This window comes from Nyctereutes procyonoides, unplaced genomic scaffold (assembly GCF_905146905.1).
Source record: "Nyctereutes procyonoides isolate TBG_1078 unplaced genomic scaffold, NYPRO_anot_genome, whole genome shotgun sequence".
NCBI lineage: Eukaryota > Metazoa > Chordata > Mammalia > Carnivora > Canidae > Nyctereutes > Nyctereutes procyonoides.
The window spans coordinates 30,073,938-30,089,055 of record NW_026575046.1 but is presented as its reverse complement, the minus strand read 5'-3'; the positions used below and the strand labels follow the sequence as shown (position 1 = coordinate 30,089,055).

The window sequence follows — 15,118 nt, the reverse complement described above, 5'->3', positions numbered from 1 at the left end:
TAGATTTACAGTCCTTTTATTTTGGCAGTTCTTATTCCTTATTTATGTTCTTACTTTGTCTTGTCTCCAAGGTTTCTCATAAGAAATCCAGTCATTCAAAGTATTGTTTCTTCTAAGGCACCATTTTTTTCTGGTTCTGCTCCAGACTTTTCTTTGTCATTAGTTATCCATAATGATATGTCTGGGTGTGGATTTCTTTGGGTTTACGTTGTTTGGGGTTCAGTGAGTGTCTTCAATCTAGAGGTTTATATTTTGCCAGATTTGGGAAGCATTCAACTATTCTCTCTTTAAATACAGTTTCTGTGCTGCACTCTTTCTCTCCCCTTTCTGAGACTCTGATGCACAAATATTAGACATTTTCAGATTGTTTTGCAGGTCCCTGAGGCTTTGTTCATTTTTTCCCAATCGTTTTTCTCTCTGTTGTTAAGACTAGATAATCTCTATTGCTCTATATTCAAGTTCATTGGCTCTTTACCTGTGTCATCTCTATTTTGCTACTGAGCCCACCCAGTGAGGTTTTTTCTAAATTTCATTTATTACATTTTTTAGTTCTAAAATTTCCTTTTGGTTCTTTTCTATAGCTTCTATATATTTGCTAAGGCTTTCTATTTTTCCATTCTTTTCAAGAATACTCCCCCTTACTTCATGAAGCATTTTTACATCAGTTGTCTTAAAGTCTCTGTTAATAATTCCAACATCTGTAGCATCTCAGTGTTGGCATCTGCTGAACGTCTTTCTCAGCCAAGTTAAGATTTTCCTGCTTCTTTGTATGCTGAGCAATTTTGGATTTGTATGCTGAGCCATTTTGGATTTGTGTGCTGAGCCATTTGGATTCATATGCTGAGCAGTTTTGTATTATATCCTGAAATATTTGAAAACATGAGATTCTAAGTCTTGTTTAAGACTACTGGTTCCATGGTACTTCAAATTCTGATCTTCTTGCCCAGTCTCCCTGCTACCATTTACTTTTCTGAGTCTGCAAATAGCTACTCCATTCATTCTGTCTAGGTCTTAGAGCTACATTCAGGAGGACAAAGTGTTATGGAGTCAATATCCTCTACCTTACCTGGAATCAGAACCCGTCTTGATAGGCAAATTAACAAATTTGGCCCATAATTGGAAAAAAATTCAGCCTGTAATTTTTTATAGCTGATCTCTTTAATTTCTTTTTCTTTCTTTTTTTTTAAAGATTTTATTTTTATTTATTCATGACAGAGAGAGAGAAAGAGACAGGCAGAGGGAGAAGCAGGCTCCGTGCAGGGAGCCTGACATGGGGCTCAATCCTGGGTCTCCAGGATCACACCCTGGGCTGAAGGTGGCCCTAAACCACTGGGTCACCGAGGCTGCCCTGATCTCTTTAATTCCTGACAGCTCTATCATATTTATACTACTGAACATTGTTTTCTCTCTGACACAGACCCACTGTATACCTAGGCCTTTGGTCATGTGAAACTTTTCTTTCCTGTCCTCTCTGTCCTGTTTCATCCCACCCATTGATTTGTCACTTTACATTGTCTTCTTCTAGCTGAGACAAGGTAGGAGTTTTCCATGAGGAACTCTGTAGAGGAGGTGGGATAAGAAATGTAACTATAGGGACTCCTGGGTAGCTCAGTGGTTGAGCATCTGCCTTTGGCTCAGGTCATGATCCCAGGGTTCTGAGATCGAGTCCCACATTGGGTTCCCTGCAGGGAACCTGCCTCTCTCTGTGTGTCTCTTATGAATAAATAAATAAAATCTTAAGAGACAAACACAAGAAATGTAACTATATTGATTTGGGAGAATGATAGCAAATCTGCCCAGCACTGCCCAGTCTGGAAAGCCCATGTATGTTGTTTTCTCATGTCATCCTTGAGTCATCCCTTAGAACAACTCATTTCATAGTTGAGGCAATAGAACTTTTCAATATTTGAAGTGATCCTCTCAAGGTTCCTCAGTTGTGAAGAAGCTGAACCAGGACGACATAGATTTCTGGGTGGCAGATCAAGTGTACTTACTGCAGTTTTATGCTAAGGTTCAATAAGTAATGATTTAATTGTTTCAAAGTTTGGGTAACCCAGCTTACAAAACATTGACCCTCTGCATATTTCCATGGCATGGTGAACAAGATGGACAAGCTTACTGCAGGGTCTTAGCCAAAGTGAGGTATGGGTGGCTCCCATACTCTGGTGGGGTTCACAGTTCCTCTCAAGATACAACTTGTTTCCATTTCCACAAGCTTTTAATTAATATCTACTATGCTTCTGGCACAGCTGCAAGCCCAGGAAAGGAAGTATGAATAAGACCATCCCCAGACCCCTGGCCCCTGTGGGCCCCAGCTGATCACCCAGGTTCTCCGGCCCTCATGGCACCTCCCAGAAGGCTTTAGGGTGAAGTGCCTGGGTGTCTGAGCTCACAGAGGTCTCCTTTCCCTGCAGTCCTCCGGGCCTCACATGAGCAGGAGAAGGAAGCCCTTACCCAGTCCTTTGAGGAGGCCAAGGCGACCTTGCAGGTGAGAGGGTCAGGCCACGGCTGACTCTGTGGGGGAGGGGAGGCCCTGAGGGAAAGTAGCATGGCCTCTACTTAGATGTGAGGGGCATAGGTGAGTGTCTTCTGTGTATCCAGCCCCTTGATGTGGTGATGGGGCTATTAGCTCAGGAGGACTTGGTCTGAGATTAGGATTGGCCTATTTTCTCTGAGGACTGTTGTTGGAGGATCTTGGGGTACCACATTGTGACTGGGCTGGCAGGTGGATACAGGCAGGCATGTGGGAGCACGAAGGAAGGCCTCTGAACCAGTTTATCAGGTCAGGGACTCCCCAGAAAGATGAAATATTAGCTGGAACCTGAAGGGTGGGTTGGAATTCTTCAGATGAAGAGGGGTAAAAAGAGTGCCGTAGGCAGAAAAAAACAGTGTGCTTAAAGACATGGAGAAAAAAGGAAAATCTGGATTGCCCGTGGAACTGAAAGAAGTCTAAGATGAAGAGTATGAGTGGGAGGGAAGTAAGGTAGGGGAGGAGGTGAGGGCCAAGTGCTGGGGCCCGTTAGCCAAATGAAAGGCCTGCTCTATCCTGAAGGTCATGGGCCAGGTTTGGGTGCGAGAAAGTAGGGGGCAGGGATGTCCCTGGCAGCGGGAGGACTGGCAGGTGCCTGGCCACAGAAGCAGTGAGAGGGAAGACTGGGAAAGTGCAGAGCCCTGTTCAGGTGAGCTTTGAATGCCAAGCTGGCACCACCAGCCTTGAACACTGGGACATCATCCCTGAGGGTAGAGGGAGTCCTTGAAGGCTCTATGACGAGAGACGGGGCAGGTGTGTTTCGAGCAGTGGTCGCAGCAAATCAAACCTGCATTATTGGGGAGGGCAGAGTGAAGATAGATGGAAAAACCCAAAACTGCCCCCTCGCTGGGATATGCAGATGTCCACCACAGCCTTTATGAACCAGACTTTGACCATCTCCCTCCCACTCCCTTCTCCAGGAGACCATTGATGAACTGTCATCACAGCTGGAGGTCTTCCAGGCCAAGATGAAGAGGGTAGAAGAGTCCATTCTGAGCCGAGACTATAAGAAGCACATCCAGGTAGGTGGCAGGGAGGGATTTCCCTTCTCAGATCTCCAGGGAAGTCAGGGTCTGGGCAACAGGAAAAGCCAGGCCCTCTTCAAGGGCCCAGACTTGACACTCTTACTTTCACAAGGGCCTGGAAGAAACAGGGTCCCTGTGTCATTGAGGGGGAAAGGAAGGCTGAGAGAGAAGCATAGGGAAAATAGGAAGTGCTTGGGCTCTGGATTCGGAAGGAACTACATGCAAAGAGCTAACCTACCACTTAGCACAAGCATCATCACCTATCTGAATGGCAGTTCCTCATCTATGGTGGTAGTGGGACTTGCCTCAGAGGCTAGTGTTAGGCTAGAATGAGGTCAAGTGTATTAAGCACTTACCATGAGCCAAGGAGGGAGGTGACTGGTGAGAGGCAAACAGTGATTTGCAGGCAGAGTGGGAGAGAGACAGGTACTCCCTGCATCCCCTCTCCCTGCCTGCTGGTCTAATGAGATCACTCTGTGTCCCTGTCTAGGATTATGGGAGCCCCAGCCAGTTCTGGGAGCAGGAGCTGGAAAGCTTACACTTTGTTATCGAGATGAAGAACGAGCGTATTCACGAGCTGGACAAGCGGCTGATCCTCATGGAAACAGTGGTCTGTGCTTGGAAGCAGCTGAGGGGGGTGGGGGGAATGTGTTCTCAGGCTTCTGCTTTCTGGGCATTTCCTCTGTAAAGTGCGTGGAGGGAAGGGACTTTGAGGAGGCTCCAGCCTGGTCTGCACTGGCTTTGACCTGCCCTGGCTTTGACCCATGCTGGCCCTTGAGACAGCTGAGGCTGGCCTGTGGCTGGTCTGGGTCAAGCAGTGGCCCCTTCTCATCCAGACCCTGTGCTTTTCTTGGCTATTCCTGTTGCTATAACTTGGGTGACAGCAGGGCAGGTACCCTGGCTCATAAGGAGGGACCAGGGAAGAAAACAAGGCTGAAAAATCAGATAGAAAGACAGCCAGAGTCAGCAAGGGCAGGCCTGGAGAGTGGTGGGCATTGAGCACACACACAGCTGGCTTTGTTTCCGCGAGAAGGGAGGCCTTGGGAACCTAGGGTTGAATCCAAACAGAGATTATGTTACTCCAGAAGAAATCTCCCTGCTGTGTGTGCCACACGACCCATATTCTAGTCAGACCATCTCAGATGTTCCTGTGAATTTTGTTCAGCCGTTCTTGTGGAAGAGCATAACAGACACATGGAATTTTATTTATATAGATTATATCCTTCTGACTTTAGAGAACCAAAAATATCCTTTCTCTTATGAACTGATGGAGATGTTAGATGGGAGTGGCTGTATTCTTTTCCTATGTCTCGTGTAGCAGAATTAAAAATTGGCAGCCCCTTGTTCACTCCTTAGTTACACTTTTTTTCTTAAGTAATCTTCCTGCTTCACGAAATGTAACATCTAGTCCAGAATGAGTCAGGGTTTTCAGTGACCCTGACTCATAAGAGGTAGGTGATGGCACACATTGTGCCATGTGAGTTTGGTGGCTTCTCTGAGCTCCTTCTGATTTGTTACAGAAAGAGAAAAATCTGATGTTAGAGGAAAAAATCACCACCTTGCAGCAGGAGAACGAGGACCTCCATGTCCGGGGCCGCAACCAGATGATTATGTCAAGGTAGCTGTTGCCCTGTCTCCTTTCCTCCCATCACCACCATTTGGTCAAAATCTCCAGTTGGGAAGGTCTCAGAGAACCTAGGGAATGGATTGACATGGGGCAGGGAGAGGGCAGGGGTGAAGGGCAAGCCTTTCTGGGGAATGTGGCCCCTCTTTCCTTGGGAGTCAGGAATCCCAATGGACCAGCTCTACCCAGAAACCTAAGTCTCAGTGCCCGGATTAGTATCTGTCCCCATCCTGGCTAAGCAGGCTCCATGGCAAAGCCCAATACAGGAAGAGGACACAGGAAATTTCTAGCTGGGGTGGCCTAATGAACGAATGAATGTACATGAATGAATGAACCCATTCTGAAGGCTTAGTAAATGAGGGCCAGTATCGTGTGTCAGACATAATTCATTGAATGCTTTACCTATTATCTCACCTGATCCTCATTACTCTAAGAGCTGGTCCTCCTCCTATTGTCCCTCCCATTTTACAAAATGAGGAAACTGCAATTTGGCAAGAGTAAATAACTCGTTCCAGGTTGCATAGCTAAGTGGTGGGGTACAGCTGAACCCGGAGCTGTGGCCCCTGAGGGCCACGTTCCTCTGGCAACGGATCAAATGGCCTCCTGCAAACAGAGGGCCGGGCGCAGGGGCCCGGGAGCAGGCCGCGGCCCGTCTGAGGAAGGCCTCCTAGGGGAAGGGGCTGGTGTGTGCAGCCGCTGACAGGCTCTTGCCCGCGGCCACGCCGCCCCGTCTGCATCCACAGGCAGCTCTCCGAGGACTTGCTTCTCGCCCGCGAGGCCCTGGAGAAGGAGTCCCAGCTGCGGCGACAGCTCCAGCAAGAGAAGGAGGAGCTGCTGTACCGGGTCCTGGGGGCCGACGCCTCCGCTGCCTTCCCCTTGGCCTCCGTCACCCCCACCGAGGTCTCCTTCCTGGCCAGCTAGGGCCCCGGCCTGGGCCCGCCATGACGCCTGTGGTGGCAGCTCGCTCTTGAGGACTCACCAGAGAAGACAGCAGAGGCCTTCTCCTTTCCCCCGGAGGGGCCGAGGGCAGGAGTGAGATGGGGAGCCGGGTGTGTGCTCAGTGAGCCCTGGGGGCTCGGGCCATGCAGGATCACCCTTGGGGCTTTGGGGCCCCAGGTGTGCCTTCCCTTGAGTTGGCCCAGGGAACAAGCAAGAGGAGTCCTTCTGTCCCTCCCTGTTCTCTCTGTTCCACTCAGGGAAGTCCTGAGCTTCTCCCAGGGGCAGCCATGGCTGTTGCGGTCATCTGACAAAGACACAACCCCCTGGTCCTGACTTGTCAGCTTCCCCCAGATGTTCCTGCCTCTGCTCAGGCCCTCCCTTAGCCTCAGTTTACTTCTCTAAAACAGCCAGGGGAACTGCATGAATGACACTTGAGTCACTACGGTGTACCATTCTAGGATAGTTTGAAGGTCAGACTAGGGGCTGGGGGGCAGGGGAGGAAGTGGGCCAGACCCTGGGAATCAACAGGGAAAGGTGAGCAGCTGGAAAGGGGGTCACTGGAAGCCCTTGGGACTGGGGTGCCAGGTCCCAGCCCAGCCAAGGCATGGGCTGGGTATGACATGGGGCATGCCACTGCTCCCAGTCCCAGAGTCCAGTCAGCCCAGGAGTTGAGCCAGCGCTCCTCCCCCCTGCCCAGGCAAGCAAGGCTCACTCCTCAGCCCTCTGGATCTCTTAGTCTCCGTGTCACCTGGACGCAGGGCCACCTAGTGGGTCTGGGTACACTTAGCTGCCAGCATTGGAACCTCATCCCTGTACAGACTAGGAAACCAAGGTGGGGAGTGGGACCCACAAAGCCAGGACAGGAACTCATCTGTCATCCAGCCCTTAGCTTGTTGTGCTTGTTTTTCTCTCCAGGCTCTGGAAAGATCAGAAATGTGACTTGGTCTTTGTCCTCCTTCCTCTACCTGCCCCCACCCACTTCCGATCTCTCATACTCCTGCTCCTTACCTTTACTCATTCTACCACCCCTGATGCCAGGCGCCAGGACCCCAGAACCTGGCCCTGAGCTTCCCCATCAGTGCAGAGGGGTGGCCAGAGTAACCTCAGCAGGCCTGTCCAGCCCAGACCGCCTATGGATTTTATATTCTTCTCAGGAAGCTTCGGGTCAGCTGGACATGATAATGATAACCCCTCCCTTGCACAGAGCATTTTAATTCAATGCTCTCACATACACCTCCCTCCCCTCAGCCATCTAAGATCCTTGAAGCCCCATTCTTATCTTTCTTCAGAGCAAACTGAGATCACAGGAGCCAGTGAGATTCCCCAGCTCCAGCCCCAGGCCCCAGACCAGCAAGTAAGAAAAGTCAGTCCAGGAGAACTGAGGTTGGCTCTATCATCCCAGACTGCCTTCTTCATTCCCTTGGATCTGGTCTTCAGCCATTTCTTGTTCTAGGAGTTCAGATGCAAATATGTTTCTCCATTTCTCCCCTAGTAGGGCTAGGGGAGTGCTGAGCTGTTTCTCCGGCCACAGGCAAACAAGTTATCCATCTCGGAGCTTTGGAAACAGCTCTGGAGTCAAGTACACACGTACTTCTTCATGCAATGTTTCCCAAAGTTTGTCTGGGATTCACTAGTTCATTGCACATTAATAGGCATGACCAAGAAAAGAATTGGTAGCCAAGCAGTTTGAGAAACTCTAGGTTCAATCAAGTTAAACAGACCTGCAGGACTTCTCAGAACCTTTAATGTGCTAATGTGCACTGCAATTTCCAGCGTGTTCAGCATTTTCTAAACTCCTTTGACCAACTTTCTACCCCAACCTAAGCACTTCAGGCTGCAGTATGCACTTTAGAAAGCATCATTTTAATTGAGAGGGGCTGGTCTGCAGAAGGGGCAAGCGGAGAGTGAGGTTTCTCCCTCATACAGCATGTGGCGGGTGCCAGGAGCTAAGCTGTGGTCACGCCCTCACCCCAGCAGACAAGTTTATCTGGCCCCCGTGTTTTCCCCGGGTGAGGGAGGAGGTGGCCCCTCACTGAGGACCCCTGCTGGTGGCAGGGATCATTGAGGAAAATGTCCTGGGCCTGAGTGACTTGCCAAGAGGCTCTAGGCTCCCTCTTGGGGTATTGGTACCCCAATGGCCCTAGCTTTGCCCAGCCTTGGAATGGGGCCTGATGTTGGAGTGAAGGCTGGCCATCAGAACAGGTCAGGGCTTGGAGGGAAGCTGTGAGGTTGGTGGAAGCAGTAATGGACAGCAGGGTATAAGGGGTGATGTGAAGGTTCCTTTTGCAGTCCTTGTGCGAGTGACAACTCCTGGGCATCAAAAGCACCAAGGGTCACATAGTAACCTACCCCCATGTCTGTCCATGGCTCCACTAAGATGCCAGCAGTCAGGGAGGGCGCTAGGAAGGGGCAGGGGAGATGTGACGGCTTCCTGTGTTCACACGGACATGGGTGGTGGCAGTCCCCATGCCCTGGAGGTTGGTGGCCTGGCAGGTGTAGATGCCAGAGTCCCCAACCTGAGCCTCTTCCACGTACGGGGTGCTCCCTGCCACCTGTTGTACCTGGCCCTCTTGGTGAACAACACTGGCCCACTTGCTGACGTAGGGGGGTCGGCCCAACTGAAAGGACAAAAAAATAATTGTCCATCAGCTACCCCAGGTGTCATCTCTGACTCAGGCACCAGCAGGCGAGTAAGAGGCACTGTGTATTCCTTCAGGGAAAGGGACAGTGACTCGCCCAAGGTCGTACATGCATATCAGAGCACCTGAAAGGGCAGGTTCTTTGTGGCAAATGTGAGCTTCTCAGGTCCCTGGGGAGAAGCTGGGGTCTCCTCCCCTACCCAAGGAGATACAGGAAGTACCTTGGCTGGGAGCACCCCCCCCCCCGCCCGCCGCCAGTGTGGCACTCTGGTTTTGTGTGATTGTTAATGGGTGCTACCTCCCCAAAGCGGGGTGGGGAGGGGAGGTGGGGTTCTATTAAATTGTTTGGGAAACACTGAGTTAAGCAAAATTAAATTGAGACTCAGACCACTGTGTCTGTCGCATGTGCATGTGAGTTTTGAATCTCCAAGGCAGGTGGTTATAGGAGGCAATGTTTTCCTAAAAACACTTTTTTAGGGGTTTGGGGCTGAATTTTTTGGTGCCCTGCCATTCCAAGGAACACGCTGGGGAAAGGCCAACACAGTGAAGCCATGTCTCCCAACCATCTGTGTGGGCTTTTCCCCTTGCTGGGTCTTGGTTTTCGTTTTGGGCAAGTAGGAGAATGTTCCCCTACTCTTTCCCTCTTGTGGCCTCTGGGGAGCTCACCTTCACCATATTTTTGTTGGTCTAGCCCTCCCTCCAGGGTCATGTCAAATTCTAGCTATTTCAGGAAGCCCTGTGAAGAATTTTTGAAGTTGTCAGTGCTGGTGGATCTACCGTTTGACCCAGCTGCTCTCCAGATGTCTGAGGGCTCAGGGGGTACGTTCTTTGAGAGGAAGGAACATCGTGACCATCTGTCGAACAACACCTTAGGAACGTCTGACCCCCAGCAGGTGCCCAGGAGACAGATGCTAATGGATTTTGTCCATCTCTTACTACACACACCAGCCATGGGGCCTGAGCACTTGCCCAGCCCTGTATTCATGAGATTTGGGCCCATCCAGTCTCAACTTGAATGTCACCTCAGAGAACACTCCCTGACCACTCTATCTCAAGAAGACCCTGTCACATTGCCCTATTGTATTCTCGATGTAGCACTTCATATTCTCTCCATGATCACATTCATTTCCCACTCCTTCCTCCCTATTTAGGATTGTAAGCTTGCAGACAGCAGAAGCCATCGCTCTTTTTGCCTCATCATTGTGGTCTTTGCACTAAGTACATTGTCTGGCATGTGGTGGGTGCTCAGTAATTACTGTTGGATTAATTAGCAAAGGAGCAAATTATACATTTTATACAGTAATCTAAACAAGGAAACTGAGGCCCAGAGAAAGGGAGGTGATTTGCCCAAGGTCACTCAGAGTACTGGTCTAGCAATGGTTCTGCTCTGCCACAATCCTCATCCTAATTCCTCACTCCCATGCTCCTGCCCAACACACCATCACCACAGACACACATACACACCTCTTCTTCCCCTCTGCTTACTTTCTGCCCTGGATATTCCCAGATAAAATCCACAGCAATCTCCGGCTCACCCAAAGCCATACAGGTCACGCTGAAGTTCTCTCCAAGTTGAACTGATGTTGCTGAAGCTTGGATGGTGGATTGATAGAGGATGAGTAGTTGATGGAACAGGTGATCTGATGGAGGATGGGTGACTGGAATAGTTGATTTGAAGGAAGACAGATGAATGGAATAGTGTGACATGATGGACAATGAGTGGATGGACAGCCTGCATGGATGCAAGGTTGCTCAATAGCTGATTGGCTGGCTAGACAAGATAGTTGACTACATGGAATGTTGTTGAAAGCTGGTTGATTGTTTAGTCCCATAATCCACAGAACCCGAATCTGAGGTCACTGAAGGAGGCATCTCCCCCATATCCTCCCTTGCTCTGCCCACCCAGGCCCTAGGCCCATGCACAATTGATGTAAATCAGCATGAACTTGGTAGAGATTTGTCTCAAGCCGCCCAGGCTGGCCAAGCAGAAGAAGGAGCCAGCCAAGGAAGCTCGGGGCTGGTGGATGGTGAAGCCCTTCTTCACATCGAAGGAGATGTCTCTCCCACCCCCTGGGATTTCCTCCAGGGGGATCTCCCGATGCAGCAACACCTGGGCCAGGGGGTTGGTCACCTGACAGGGAAGCAGGACTGGTTGATGGCTGCACAACTGTACCACATCCTAATAATCCTCGGTGGGGACAAAGAGCTCCTCTGGGTCTGGGAAGGAAGGAGGGAGAGAGAAGAATGAGTTTGGCATAGATTAGTTTCCTGGTGCTTTACCACCACCCATGAGCAGGAGGTCCCCTCATGGGGATCTAAAATCGCCCTTTCCCTGCCCATCCCGGTTTTCAGTGCTTTTTCCTCTCTGGTGAGGGGTCCGAGACTGAGAGCTGAAGACCGGCCTGCGAGTTCCAGCTTCGTCATTCCGACTGGCATTTTGGAGACCCTGACTTCAGGGCGCCTGTGAAGAAGACGAAGGCCTTTCCCTGGCTGGCCTCGCCACGCCCGGTGGCCGGAGTCCCCTGTGTCCGCGCCCCCGGGCTTCACCAGCTGCAGCGGCTGTGCTGCCCGGGTGTTTGATTCTGGAAGACAGTCGGGGGCTGGACCAGGGCGAGGCGGGCAGGGGATGGGGGGCCCTGAGACAGCTCGGGAGCACCCAGGGAGAGCGTGGAGTCGAGGCCCTTGCTCCCCCCAGGCCTCAGCACCCCCCACCCACCAAGTACCCCTCGAGGACTGAGAGCAGCCCCACCTGGTTTCCACTGCTCGCCTCTCATGGGCCCCCTGCACATCTGCTGGCATCTACTCCTCACAGAGCCTGTCCTCACATGGCAGATGGCATCCCCCGAGCTCCTTTGTGCTTGCTCCTTGGCTCCTTCCCTAACAGGGGCAGGGGTCCCAGAAAAATCTCACTCTAAGAGGCTGAACTGAGAGAGGGCAGACAAATCTCCTGAACCTAGTTTTATACCCCAGCCCTTGCCCAATTTTCTTCTGGAGTGGCGTGAGCAGTGCTGGTGGGGTCAACTTTGCCTTTCTTTCTGCCTTCCCTGTGTTGGCGTCCCTGACATCAGGGTGTCTCAGCCTGACATTCAAGCACTGGTAGGTGGGACAGTCGGCCTCCTTCCCTTCCCATTGCCACCCTTCTCCCTACAGACACTACTTGCTGCCCCCAGAATTGGTTTCCAGTCTTGCGGGAAGCCGTGCCTCCCATTCTGTTAAACCACTAGGCATCTGATGGGTCTTGGGAGCTCATCTTAATTTTTTTTTAACATTTAAAAAAATTATTTATTTATTTGAGAGAGAGAGAGAGGGAGAGAGGAAGAGAGAGAGAGAGAGAAAGAGAGAGAGAGAATGAGCAGGGGGAGGGGCTGAGGGAGAGGGACAAGCAGACTTCCCGCTGAGCAGGGAGCCCAATGCAGGGTTCCATCCCAAGACCCCGGGATCATGACCTGAGCCACAGTCAGGAGCTTAACCCACTAGCCACCCAGCCACCCCCTGTTTCTTTCAGATGCTGGTAGTTGTACCTAATGGAAGCCCATTGTAGGTTCTGGACCACTTTAATCACTATCAAAATTGTCATCAGATTGTGAACTGCTGCCCCACTCCCACTGATGCATAGGAAGTTCCTCTACCTTGTACTTCAGGCATCCCTGGCCTACCTCTTCCAAGTACACAGGTACCTTCCAGCGAACCACCTCCCCCCCACAGCGCAGCTCCAGGTGATCCCCAGCCCTGCAGGCTCAGAGAGTCCCCCACCTTCTGGAAGTGGCCCCTCCCTAACACCTGGGTCAAGACGGAGGAGGAGGCGGGAGGTGGGGCACAGCCGCCTCTGTGGGAGTATTATCTGCAGGGACTTCTGGCTCAGGCCTGATTTGGGTTTCCTCCTGCCTGTGGCTCCTGAGGCCTTCACCTCTCCAGAGCTGGCTTCTGGACTTCAGCTGTAGGGAGACGGGGTGGGTGTGGGGCCCCGAGCCTTCACCATTCATCTCATTGGGTCCTCCCCTTACCCCAGCGGTTGACAGACCCCAGAGATCTGTAAGGAACCCTCACTCTTTAGAGAAAAATTATAAAATGCAGACCAACCAAGAAAAAGGATTACATTTACCCCAAAACTTACCATCCAGAGATAACCACCATGCCTATTTGAAGCATAGTTCTCCACGGCTTTTAAATGCAAATATTTTAAAGACATTTAAAAAATAAAATGGAGCAACAGAACACATATTTTTAATAATCTGCCTTTTTCACTCGGTAATATGTTATGATTGCCATTCCACATCAGTAAACACACATGTACCAAAACATCCTGAACCATTTGCATGGTATTTCGTGCTGGTGTGTATCATGATTTATTTCTTTATTGTTGGGTATTTGGGTTTTTCCACATTCTTAGCCAAAATAATCAGTTCTGCAATGCACCTTTGACAGCTTCCTTCCTTAGAATGAGTTCCTTAGAAATGGAAGTACTGGTGGGCTATGGAAGGGAACTTACACACTTTCTTCCCCAAGTGGCTACCGATATTTCAAAACCTTCTAGAATATGCTCCTAAAGAGGTCACTTAACCTGCACTTAGATATGTCTAGCGGTAGGGAGCTCAGTATTTAATGATACTAGTAGCTACAATTGATGTGCCTACGTTTCTGGAGCTGTTCTAGCCCCTTTTTATACATTTTCTTATTTCATCGTCCTAATGACTGCAAAGTAAGTATTGTTCTTGTTTTACAGATGAGGAACTTGAGGCTCACAGAGGCTCACTTTCCACAGGTACTAGGCCGAGGAACAGGAGACCTGGGACTCAGACTTAGGTTAGCCTGGCTCCAGAGCCCATGGCAGCTCCACCGTAGTGTATCTTAAGGCTGAATGGATCTGACTGCTAGAAAGACATTCAGATGCTGACCCTCAATCTTCAGCTTTTACCACTGATCCAATTTTTCTTCCCTGTGGAAGAGGACGTAGAGCCATTCCATGTGCCTGCCTGCCACCCCAGCCCCCAATTTTCTCTTCAAACAGAGAAGGTTGTGCAATCTGTACCAAGTTCTGAGTCTCTTTCTTTTCTGCCCTGGTAGTTCCCAGATACATCCTTCTCTCTTCATCCCCACTGCTACAACCCCTCAGTCGGAACCCTGGTCAGATCACACCTTGTCTACCGCTGTAACTCCCAACTGGTCTTATTTCCAATCTAACACATGTCACAAACCTCTTCTTAAACCATCCTGTTAAGGCCAGTTACAAAAATCTTGGACCATCCCCATCCATCATGGGTAACAGGTTGGGGGGTAGGGGCAAGGGGCGGGTATGGTGTTTGGGCAACAGCAACAGAAAAGATCCCAATGGAGTTTAGCAACTGTCTTTTTATGTCCCAGACCACCATCACCAACACATCCAGGTACCAATGGGCAATAAAACAATTAATTCACAACAAAGTTAAGGTCTCCGTAGTGGGAACTTCTATAATGGGGGCCTCACCTGGCCTTGGAGGGATAGGGTACTGCAATAGCTTAAGGAAGGTTTAGTAGTTTGGGGGCAGGTTTATTCTGAAGTTCTTACATGGGAAGAGCACTTAGTTCCATGGAAAGAGAATTCTTCAACCCACACTCTGGTTTAATCCTTGCCATGGCCGGGAAATGAGCACCCAGCAAGCATTATTATCCCCCTTTTACAGGTTGAGAAACTAAGCATCAGAGAGGTCAGCTGGGCTCAGCATATTAATGAGGTGACCTAGAACACTGCAGTCTAGCACCTAAAAACAACGATTCTCTGAGGAATTATCTAGGCCACTCCAGAGAAGGGGTGGGAGCCTAGATGCACTGATGGAATATGGACTTTAGAACCAGTGGTGCTAGACTTTGAATCTTTGCTCCACTAAAAGCTAGCTGTGTGACTTTGGCCAATTCATTTAATTTCTCTGAGGCCCATTTTATTCATTTAGAAAATGGAAACAAAAACACCTGCCCCGCAGGACTGTTGTTGTGTGTATTAAATGAAATAATATACGTGAAGCACTGAGTGCAGTGCCTAGCTTACAACAAAAGCTCAATAAATTTTCATCAAGAACAATGTATTCATTTCCAATTGTCACTGTAACAGGTTACCACAGACATGGTGGCTTAAAACAACATGAATTTATTATCTTATAGTTCTGAAGTCAGAAGTCTAAATTGGGTCTCATTGTGCTAAAAACCAAGGCGTCGGGGGTTGGCAGTCCTTCTGGAGGCTCTCAGAAAATCTGTTTCCTTGTCTTTTCCAGCATCTAGAGGCTGTCCAGATACCCTGGCTTATGGCCCCATTTAACCGTCTTCAAAGCCAGCACTGTTGGATGGAAGCTTCCTCATGCCACCACCTCCCTTGTTCTGCCATCCGAGT

The 15,118-nt window shown here is 50.0% G+C and overlaps 1 protein-coding gene across 1 annotated transcript in view; it reads left to right on the top strand.

Moving 5' to 3' along the window:
- The window catches only part of CCDC69 (coiled-coil domain containing 69), a 36,334-nt gene extending 27,169 nt beyond the window's left edge, over positions 1 to 9,165 (top strand). The window contains exons 5-9 of the mRNA XM_055325241.1: positions 2,415 to 2,488; positions 3,451 to 3,552; positions 4,046 to 4,165; positions 5,076 to 5,173; positions 5,923 to 9,165. Coding sequence (XP_055181216.1) covers positions 2,415 to 2,488; positions 3,451 to 3,552; positions 4,046 to 4,165; positions 5,076 to 5,173; positions 5,923 to 6,100 — 572 coding nt within the window. The 3' untranslated portion in view covers positions 6,101 to 9,165. The remainder of the gene's footprint in view (positions 1 to 2,414; positions 2,489 to 3,450; positions 3,553 to 4,045; positions 4,166 to 5,075; positions 5,174 to 5,922) is intronic.
- The last annotated feature ends 5,953 nt before the right edge of the window (positions 9,166 to 15,118 follow it).